The 10,888-nt window shown below is 33.8% G+C and overlaps 3 protein-coding genes across 4 annotated transcripts; 2 read left to right on the top strand and 1 right to left on the bottom strand.

The window, feature by feature from the left end:
• The first annotated feature begins 1,504 nt into the window (after nucleotides 1-1,504).
• On the top strand, nucleotides 1,505-6,643 carry LOC127743945 (mitogen-activated protein kinase 20). Of its 2 annotated transcripts, none has more exons than XM_052256195.1 (10): nucleotides 1,505-2,198; nucleotides 3,087-3,495; nucleotides 3,661-3,788; nucleotides 3,928-3,987; nucleotides 4,312-4,461; nucleotides 4,567-4,722; nucleotides 4,822-5,033; nucleotides 5,119-5,217; nucleotides 5,480-5,637; nucleotides 5,729-6,643. In XM_052256195.1, the coding sequence occupies exons 2-10, from the start codon at nucleotides 3,099-3,101 to the stop codon at nucleotides 6,169-6,171; spliced, it is 1,803 nt and encodes a 600-aa protein (XP_052112155.1). In that variant the 5' UTR covers nucleotides 1,505-2,198; nucleotides 3,087-3,098; the 3' UTR covers nucleotides 6,172-6,643. The 2 variants fall into 2 exon arrangements, with proteins under 2 accessions (XP_052112155.1, XP_052112154.1); XM_052256194.1 differs by having other exon boundaries at nucleotides 1,506-2,148.
• Nucleotides 6,644-7,366: 723 nt separating this feature from the next.
• LOC107478662 (peroxisomal and mitochondrial division factor 1-like) lies at nucleotides 7,367-9,666 on the top strand. The gene is made up of 2 exons (XM_016098796.2): nucleotides 7,367-8,271; nucleotides 9,594-9,666. The coding sequence occupies exon 1, from the start codon at nucleotides 7,513-7,515 to the stop codon at nucleotides 8,194-8,196; it is 684 nt and encodes a 227-aa protein (XP_015954282.2). The 5' UTR covers nucleotides 7,367-7,512; the 3' UTR covers nucleotides 8,197-8,271; nucleotides 9,594-9,666.
• Nucleotides 8,921-10,479, bottom strand: LOC107478651 (xyloglucan endotransglucosylase protein 1-like). Its single transcript, XM_016098788.3, has 3 exons — nucleotides 10,204-10,479; nucleotides 9,581-9,774; nucleotides 8,921-9,326 (listed from the first exon to the last, which is right to left on the bottom strand). Exons 1-3 carry the CDS (start codon nucleotides 10,477-10,479, stop codon nucleotides 8,921-8,923), a joined length of 876 nt encoding a protein of 291 aa, XP_015954274.1.
• Nucleotides 10,480-10,888: the final 409 nt, after the last annotated feature.

Here is a 10,888-nt window from a genome sequence, read left to right as displayed (position 1 = left end):
TTAACGTGAATTTTTTTAATTAATTGTATGATAATATTAATTAAAAAAGAGGTAGAATCTCCGGTGGTACCACAAACTTTTACATATAGACAAAAAACAAATGATAAGATCATGATAAGTGAATAACACAATAAGGTGATAACATTACACTGAAACAAGGTACAATTACTCCAAACATTTTGGCACTGCCACGTGGGCCACCCAACTATCACGGTTAACCTCTATAAACATGCCACGTGTTGAACAATCCCGGTCCCACGTCACACTAAAATTTTCTTGTTCACAAATTTGTAATTCACAGATGGGACAGGAAATTCCAAACCAAAAAAAAAATGCTAGTAAGGTATTGTTAATATATTTCTCTTTTACAAAGGTTGGTTTTAAAACTTTTACAAAAAATATTTAAAATATTTTTATGTTAATGATATTCTTTATGATTCTAAATTAATTAATGGACAACAAAACTAAGTTAATTCCCACAATGAGGTTAGGTGGCTCTTAGAATATTTAGTTCTTATTATTTAATTAAGTAGTGTTAATATCCAAAATGCTAGCTAGTAGTATATGTTTAAATTCAACTCAACACTTAGTCTTAAACTTTGATTATGCTTATGATAATAAAGCACATTGAATATTAATTAAACAAATGAATTTTACTACAAAATTTTATTTAATATTTAATAAATTAACTTAACTGATGATCTCTGTTATATAAGTACTTTGACTAATAAACATTCGAGCGAATTAACAATGTATCATAATTGAATATGTTCTTTATTATTAAAAGTAAAACTACAATTATTTCCATTTAATTATATAACACACACAAATTCCCAGACACACTGATTATAACATGAGGAAAATGGAGTGCAAAACTGCAAATGGACCCGAATATTTAAAAGTTTAATTTAATTTTTTGCATTTTAATTTTCGTCTGCATTCCTTTTTTTACAAATGTACAACTCTTTTCATCTTAATTATGCAATTTAACCTTCTAAATTTCATCAATTCACTTGAAGTAACTCATCAAGAGGCATCATATATGCTCTTTAAAATAAAAAAATCCAAGCAAAAGTGCAAAACACGCTCTTATACATTTCTTAAAATAATTCATACGTAATTAATTAATTTAGATAGATCAAATAGTCAATTTGTTTAAATAAATATCGAACATTTAAATTCTATTTTTTATATATAATAATTTATTTATTAATTAATAATAAATTTTTAATTAAAACTCGATATGTTTATTTTAAAAAAAATTAAAAATTTAAATATATTTTTAAATTTTAAAAAATTTAAATATTTGTAAAAAAAATAAAAAATTTAGTTATCTTTTTATTAATTCTTGACATGTGAAATTAGTAAATACCGTGAAGAAACAAAAAATATACGCCAATTTCGTATAAAAATACCCTATCCGTAGAGAGTATACATGCAGCACTAAATATACGTTAAGGATAAGAAGATACACAAAAAAGGCACCAACCTAGATTTAAGGCTTAAGCCTCTCAATATTTTATTTTTCACGTATCTCTATTTTCTCTCTCCTCTCTCCTCTCCCTGTCGGTGTACACAGATCTTGCGCACTTCCAACGTTCTTCTTCTTCTTTTTGTGTCACTATTCTTCTCATTTCGGCTTATTCACCTGCAACAAATCGTGGGTATCACTTGGTTTTTAACTTCAATCAACAAAGCTATAGCGGTGTGTTTCTTCCACCTCGGGATCTTTGGTGGGGTTGTCAGAAAATTCAAAAAAATAAGGACTTTTTGTTGCCAAATTGGAAATTTGTGGCTTTAGAAATCTTGGTTCTTCCAAAAACTTGGTGAGGTTGGTGTTTGTGGGATTTGGAGAAGAGTGAGCCAGTGTGTGTGTGTGTGTTTAATTGTTTATCAGTGATTCCATTTTTCTTCTATGTTTGGTGAAGAGAAGGATAATAATAATAATAATAAGCTGGGATTGTTCTTGTGGATTTGTGATAAGGAGAGAGGGTAGGTGGGGATAAATGTGGCTGATTTGAATGGTCAAAGTTTGAATTTTTTGAAAATTCTAAGGTCTTTGTTTTGTTCAGTTTGTGTTTGATCTTCAAGAGGTGTCAATAATTTTGTTGGGCTCAGCAGAAAATGCAGCAAGATCACAGGAAAAAGGTGGATTTTTTTTCAGCTCATCATTTCTGAAAATTGTGCAATTGAGATTGGTAAAGTAATCATGATTTAGTTCATAACTTATTATGTCATCAATGAATCTATCAGGCTTATTTATTGATCTTTGTGGTTGTGATGATTGGTGAGAGTTATGATGAAGGCACCACCCTAATGAGATCATGAAGATTATGTTGGAGAATGGTGGTTACTGAGAGTTATTAATGCGTTGATTTTGTTCTTAACTCTGTTAACTTGAGACTCATATTTTTTCAGTTTTAGTCCTTCATGTGGTTTGGTTTCTGTATGCATCTGTTACTAATGAGAGCATAACGGCATGGTTTGGCAAGATATTTTCTTTTCTTTTTTAAATAATCTTTTCTGCCCCTCTTGATTTGTGATTTATGCAATCTGTCTCAGTTCAAGATTGAACTCCTAATCTAAATGCATACAGTATCAGATCAGACTTTTTGTGATTGTGTGATATTATTGGTATTTTAGTTTCCTTTGTCCTCTGTTAACAAATCAAATTTTGTCTTCTAATATAATTCCTTCTTATGGAGGCAATATGTCACTTCATGTTTATTATCTGTTTGCTTGATTGCTTTATTTCAATCTGTGACATACTAATAATCATAGTCCTATAAATATAATTGAACTCATCTTTTTGTTGAGTTTTTGAATCTTTGCTACTATGATAATTCCATGATTTGACTTTTATGTTAACATACGAATTTGTATTATGCCTATTAATTTTATTGATGAGTTCTGAAATATGTCTAATGTAAATTTATCTTTTTAAGACAACAAAGAAAATTCAAGTTTGTTTCTAATTTATATTTCTACCTGTGATCTAATTTCCTTTTTGTATTTATTTGATGCTTCGGGGCCAATTTGTAACTTGTTTTACACCATAAAAGCTAACTTTCCTGATTTTGATACAGAATTCAACAGAGATGGATTTTTTCTCCGAATATGGTGATGCCAACCGGTACAAAATTCAAGAAGTCATTGGGAAAGGAAGTTATGGTGTTGTCTGTTCGGCCATTGACACTCATACAGGTGAAAAAGTGGCGATTAAGAAGATTCATGACATCTTCGAGCATATATCTGATGCCGCGCGTATCCTCCGTGAAATAAAGCTTCTTAGGCTTCTACGACATCCTGATATAGTTGAAATCAAACACATCATGCTGCCACCTTCTAGGAAGGACTTCAAAGATATTTATGTTGTTTTTGAGCTTATGGAGTCTGATCTTCATCAAGTCATCAAAGCCAATGATGACTTAACAAAAGAGCACTATCAGTTTTTCCTTTACCAATTACTTCGAGCATTGAAGTATATTCACACCGGTAATTATCCATATGTAGCCGTGCTTACTGATTTTGGGTGTTTCTGTGCTTATTTTATGAAAAAAGTACTTTTGAATATATATTGTCTTGTAAGTTTCTTAGTGATTTTGTTGATATTGATTTCAATATTGCCTATTCTAACTAATAATTTGCTACACAATACAGCAAACGTTTATCATAGAGATTTGAAGCCAAAGAATATACTAGCAAATGCAAACTGTAAACTTAAAATTTGTGATTTCGGGTTAGCTAGAGTTGCCTTCAATGACACACCAACTACCATTTTTTGGACGGTACGCCTTTAATACATCTCCTTTATACCTTTTTTTCGCGACCAGCTTTGCTTTTAATTCATTTATTTATCTAAACTTATCACTTGATTTGGAAAGTAGGGACTGATGTTTCGAGCTTTGCTTATTGCATGTTGTGTAGGATTATGTTGCAACAAGGTGGTATAGAGCTCCGGAGCTTTGTGGATCATTTTATTCTAAGGTATGGCATTTCTAGATTCTTTTGGACATCTGTAGAAACTGGTGATAGTATAAAAATGCCTCTAGCCTACTTACCACACCTTAATTTAAATTGCGTTACGCCAATGATACATTTATTTGGTTATCACTTAAGATTGAAGACTGTTATCATTATGTTTTGTCTTACTAATAGTGTAGTCATATATGCATTTGTTTTCTTTGCTTCTTATGTTGAACTATCACTTTTGTGTTCATTTTGATATTTTTCTGGTTGGCTTTGGATTTTGAGATTTCTGCAGCTGTAACATTTTTTTCCTTTTTTCTCCTTTTGTAATTCTTGGTGCAGTATACACCAGCAATTGATATATGGAGCATCGGGTGCATCTTTGCCGAAGTGCTCACAGGAAAGCCACTTTTTCCTGGAAAAAATGTTGTCCACCAGTTGGATCTGATGACAGATCTGCTTGGGACACCCTCACTGGATACCATATCACGGGTAACTTCTTCCTTGCAGTTGTGCACGAAACCATCTATTGCACTATAAGCACAATTCTGAACCAAAGCTTACAGGCTTGCATCAAATTTTTTGAGTTGGATGCAGGTACGCAATGAGAAGGCACGGAGATACCTTACTAGCATGAGGAAAAAACAGCCTGTGCCATTTGCACATAAGTTTCCTAATGCAGACCCTTTAGCGCTACGACTACTAGAGAGATTGCTGGCTTTTGATCCGAAAGACCGACCTACTGCTGCAGAGGTTTGTGACATTGTGACATTGTAGATCATGTATAACGATCTGTAATATGTTATCTTGACCTTCTTTCTTGAGATATATAATGGTTTTTGGTGTCTTCAGGCATTGGCTGATCCTTACTTCAAGGGACTGGCTAAAGTTGAGAGAGAACCGTCCTGCCAGCCAATCACAAAAATGGAGTTCGAATTCGAAAGGCGAAGAGTCACAAAGGAGGAAATTCGTGAGCTGATTTTCCGTGAGATTCTAGAGTATCATCCGCAATTATTGAAAGACTACATGAATGGAACAGAGAGAACTAATTTTCTTTATCCAAGGTTTCTATTTTCTTCATTGCATTTCAACTGTTTTCGCCATCTTTTCTCTTTTCCTCTCTTGATAGTTTTTACAATTTCTGTACAGTGCCGTTGATCAATTCCGGAAGCAGTTTGCTCATTTAGAGGAAAATGGTAAAAATGGACCAGCAGTGCCACTTGATAGAAAGCATGTTTCTCTTCCAAGGTAATTCTAATCTATAGTTGCAATTTCTCATTTGCATTTGTTAGGCATTTTATGCATTGCCATTGTAGTTGTGGTAACCATATATAAAATTGAATCTTGCAGAATTATAATCACTAACCTAGTGCATCATAAACCAACATTATCTTCGGTTCACCGCAGCATTGTCTTTGTTTGCATATATGTTATGATTATGAATGTTTAACATCAACAAGGAGGCATAGTCAGATTTTCACTTCATCATGCTCTGATATTATTTTGACAGGTCAACAATTATTCATTCAAACATTGCACCCACCAAAGAGCAGACGAGTATTGCTTCCTCGAAAAACCGGCAAACAGCTGAAGACTATAACAAGAGCTCGAGAGATACAGAAATTACAGTGCCACGGCCGATGCCAGGTGCCCAAAGAATTCCACTAGGTATAGATTTGTCATCATTGTTCCTTTTAAGTAAGTTTATAGTTTTACATGCATGATTTATAATAAGTTATACTTGCATTTATATTTTCAGCAAAACCTGGTAAAGTTGTTGGGCCGGTTGGACCATATGAGTATGCGAGTGTTGTCAAGGATTCTTATGATCCAAGAACATTAGTAAGAGGTTCTGTGGTTCCTTCTCAACCTGTTCCCACAGCATTCTATTACCATAGTTCTAGCACCAGTAATCGACCGGCAACAGAAGCCGATAAGGGCGTTCCTTTGCAGGCAACAACACATGGTCAACAATGTGGAGTTAATGCCAAGATAGCGCCCGATATAGCAATCAATATCGACAAGAACCCATTTTTCATGACACGTGTCGGAGTGAACAAGCTAGAACAAGATGATCAAATAGCCATAGAAACAAATTTGCTGCAATCTAAGGCTCAATATGGTGGGATTAGTGCTGCAGCTGGAGCCACTGCTCATAGAAAAGTTGGACCTGTTCAGTATGGTATGACAAGAATGTTCTAACTTCTAAGTAAGATTTCAAAATATGGAAAGAGCAATCTCTTGTAGAGCAAAAAGAAAAGTTCCCCCTCTAAACTGAACTGAATCTCTAAAGTGAGAAGACTTAACTTTAAGGTGGATATATTCTTATTTTCTCATTTTAAGGGGTGTTCCTGAGTTGGGGTTCTGGAGAGAGAGAAATGGAACCGTTCCATTCTTTCGCTTCAGAAATCCAACTCAGAAACACATCCTTAGGGAGAAACTATACACTAAAGGAATCGTATTCGTATCTGCGGAAAAAAATGCTTAGTCTCTTGTGGTTTGTATAATATGAGGGATGGTAAGGGCCATAATGAGGCAATGCTTTCCCTATGAAGAGCCAGCATTCTGTGGTTAAAAGCTGTAAACTTTGGTTACAATTGTCAGCAAACTGTAACTATGAAACAGAATCCTAATTTGCAAGTTAATCCATACCATTCTATTTTCCTTTCTTCTTCTTATTTGCCTCCTTGGAGTGCTGTTGATTTCAAGTGAGACCTAAATCTCTGGAAGATTAATGAAGTTCTATGAACTTAACACATCAAATTGATTCATTGTCAAAGTATCTTGTATTGGTAAATTATGAATACATTTGGAATTTCAATGTATTGATATAGTTAGTAGTGTGGACCGACAAGATGTCAAACCTATGTTTCTCAACAGAATTTTGCTTTAATTTCTGTTGAAATGCTGTGTGTTTCTAATAGACAAAAAATAAATAAATAAAAAGATTTTGTTAACGTATATAAAAAACAAATAGTTTATTAAAAAATATTTTTATATTTTCATTTTTCAATGTATTGAACTTCTAAAATACAAAAAAAGTACTTTTTTTATTATACTCTTAAAATATATTATTAAAGTATATGATAGTTAAATAAAAAATATAAAAAATATGTCTGGATAAAAAGAAATTGAAGATACAACCTACAATTGTTTCTTTTTCATGCTTATCAAAATATACAGAGAGTACCATATCAAAAAAAAATTATTTTTCTCTTTTTTTTTTATATGAATTGTTATCTTTTTATGTATCGAAAATAAAAAATTCGCATTTTTTAATACTCGAAAAAATAAAAAGTCAAGAACTTAAACTTACTACATTACAGTTTCCTCCGTCATTTTTTTTTTCTTTTTGATTTTCTCGGCAACCAAACGCCGAGTTTTTTTTTTCCGATCTCTGATATATCACTTTTCGATCGTAAGAGCGCTCCTTCGCGTCGCCGCAGCAGAATCCGTTCGTTTGCAGCAGTTGAAGAATTCGTGAAAATCGTGATCGATCGAGAAAACGCATCAATAAGATAGAACGAGATCGACGATGCTAAGATGATGGAGGCGGAGCCGGAGATTGCGGCGGTGGCGAAGGTGGCGAGGGCAATGACGCTTCGCCGCCACCATTCCATGTCGGACTTGACCTTGGAATCGGTGCCGGAGGTGGCGGAGATTATAGAGGACGAGGTTCAGGATGAGGCGGAGTCGGAAGCCATAGCGGAGCTGCGGAAGCTTCTAGAAGAGAGAAAAACTCTGGCTGAGGTTCTAGAGAGAGAAAGGAAGGCGTTGAAGCAAGAGAACGCGCGGAGTGAGATGAAGGCGAGGGAGCTGGAGCGGAAGCTCATAGTCACAGAGATAAATGAGATCAAAGAGAGAAGCAAGAGATTTAGGGTTGAACAATCGCTGATGGAGAAAATCCATGAGAAATTGGGGGAAATTGGGATCCTAACGGAGAAGATCGAGAAATTGGAGAAGGCGTTGAGGAATTGCGAGGAGAGAGCAAGGTGCATGGAGTGGGTTGCGATTGGTTTGAGAGAGAGGGTTAGGGAGGCAGAGAGAGCGATAGGAGTGGCAGGGCTTGATGGCCGCAGAGGTTCTCGATGTGGCGGCGAAGAGGAGGAGTTGGAGTTGCCGCCGTGGCCGGTGGTGGTGAAGGGATTAGGGTTAGCAGGAGCTATTAGTGCTGCTGTGGCTGCTATGATCTATTTTTGGTTTGGAAGACACAAATCTAGAAGATGAAATGCATGGATCCATAGATGCATGCATGGTTGCATGTGATTTGATCAAATTCAAGAACTTCAACGAGCTCTCAAAGTAAGAAAATGTTTACGTTCAATCCTTTGAAAAATGAGAAACATTCTTATATTCATTCTTTTATTACATAGTGAACTGATTTACTCTTCAAAATGAATTGTAGAACTCAACTAGTGTTAAAGAAAAGTGCTTAGATGTGCTTATACATAAAAGAGAAAAGTGCTGGTTTTGTTTCATGTAGCATTCCACACTTCAATTTTGTAGTATTAGTTGTTATTTTTCTTTTTTGGTCATCTTCTTGCAATTAGTGTCAAGTGATGATGGAGTGAGCTTTTTAACTTCTTGTACTACATACATTTATATAGTATGATTACTGAAGTGGATAGTATTTAGTATAATAGAACTATAGAACATACAATTTTCTTCTTGAAGTACCTGATAGAGTATGATTGGTAGTTGATTTTTTGTATATACTAACATGATTGAAAAATATTATAATTTTTAGAACTAAATATATTATATTTTAAGTATAAAATATGGAGCAATAATACAATTTAAAAGAGTAAAATCGAATATGATCCTCTTTTGATGATATAAGTAATATTATATATATATATATCCCTCAAACACCAAATAAAGGATTTAGTAGGCTAAGAAAGTAATAAATTGATTCCCCAAAATTCCCATTTCCCTTAAATTAATGTATTATTTATTGATTATTATCACTGTGTGCCATGTTGTCCCTACGGCATTCAAAGGGTAATCCATGAGCATAACGCCTCAAATCACGGCAATAGTGATAAACAACCCACTTTGAGTTAACTTGCTTCAACTTTTTCTTGTTTTCATTGTCAAGACCTCTCTTCATTGAAGCACCAAAACCCTTGCAATCTGCTATGCCTTTCTTTGGAACACAAGCAGTGCCATTGTAGTTCTTGAACCTTGCTATAAATGGTGCTTGTGACAAGTCAATCTTCACTTGGCCCCATCTTGTTGCCCATGCATCCCCATTCCAGAGTGTTGTGTACAGCCTCATTGGTTGCTTTGTTGGGAATGGAACACCGATTATTTCTTTGTTGTTTATCACTCTGATTGGAGTGTCGTCCACCCAGAGTCTGCAATCCCAAATACACCACAAAACAAGATATATATTATTGTATGAACTAATCCACAAATGTTTATATTATTAGAAGATGAAGTTGCATGAATGGAAATTAATGTATAGTGTTTTGTTAGGTAGAAACTCAGATGCACCTAATTTAATATGAAGTTAATAGTTAAGAGTAGTTAAATGATTTGACAGATTTGACTAAATTATCATCAAACGTCTTTCAACTGTACTTGAGTTTTCACTGTGTAATTAGCTTACATTATGCGGGTAGGGCTCCAATCAATGGAATAGGTGTGATAATCTGCTGTTGGATCAAACCAAAGATAGTATTGAACCTCACGACCCCCAACACCATTTGCAAACACATTTGTTGATAGCATATATGGATCTCCGGTTAAGTTCCCCAAGAACTCAAGATCAACCTCATCATGGTGATCTCCTGTGGAGCTTAGCTGCATGCACGCACCATCAACATCCACATTACATGTCAAATAATCAAAACTAACATATGGTAATGCTACACGCTTCGAGTATATTTATATTCAAAAATATTATTTGTACACTAAAATCAGTTACTATAAATTATATATATAATTGTAAATTACTTTTATTTGTGATTATATCTTTATTTAATAACTTTTTCGGTCAAATTCTTACAAAATTATGCTTAAAAATAATTATTTTTTAATATTCTTGTATGGGACAAGAACCTAATCACAAATTTTTGTAAAATATAAAAGTTTAGTTATAAATTTTTAAAATATATGAATTTATTTACAAAATTGATAAAACTACAGAAACCATCACTTTAATTAGTTAAACCTTTATATAAATATGAAGGTAATTAAATTAGGAATTAATGAAAAGAAAGAAATACATACATAAAATGCAGTAACAGTTCCTGCAGAGTTTCCTCCAACAAGCTTGATCTTCATGTCAAATCTTCCAAACAAGAATTGATCCTTGGTAGCAACCCCAGAACCAGAATATTTATCCATTGCAAGGGACATGCTTTGTCCACCATCAGAAATCTTAACCCTATCATCTCCAAATAGAAGGTCAAAATCAGTGCTGAAATTCCCACCATATGCAATTGTGCTGAACCCTAACAACATACAAAGAAAGAGAAAATATGAACCACCCCATGAAGGAGCCATTTTTTTTTAATTTATAATTCAATTTTTTTTTTTTTTGGAGAAATTGATTATTAGGGGAATTATTAATGATTATTTATATAAAAAATTTGTATGAAATTAAAACAATTGGGGTGTGACAAATTGTTGCAAATGAAGGTGTCTAATCTGTCGAATACAACCGCAATGTTGCTGTTGCAATTGCAGTTGCAAACAACAATTTGAAAATTTGAAAAAAAATGTTGTTTCTTTTTGTTTTGTTTAACAAAGATGACGAGAGGGATATGAAGATAGTTGTTGGTGTCTCTTGACATTTTGACGTTGGACAAAGAGTCAAACCTCAAAATTAGGTACTTCCTTAAATAGAAAAATGCTAAACTATGATTATGTTGTTTGTAATAAATAAGAATAATTAGGTATACATGCACACGCA

Source organism: Arachis duranensis, unplaced genomic scaffold (assembly GCF_000817695.3).
Source record: "Arachis duranensis cultivar V14167 unplaced genomic scaffold, aradu.V14167.gnm2.J7QH unplaced_Scaffold_165934, whole genome shotgun sequence".
Taxonomy (NCBI): domain Eukaryota; kingdom Viridiplantae; phylum Streptophyta; class Magnoliopsida; order Fabales; family Fabaceae; genus Arachis; species Arachis duranensis.
This window is presented reverse-complemented; position numbering and strand designations above follow the sequence as displayed.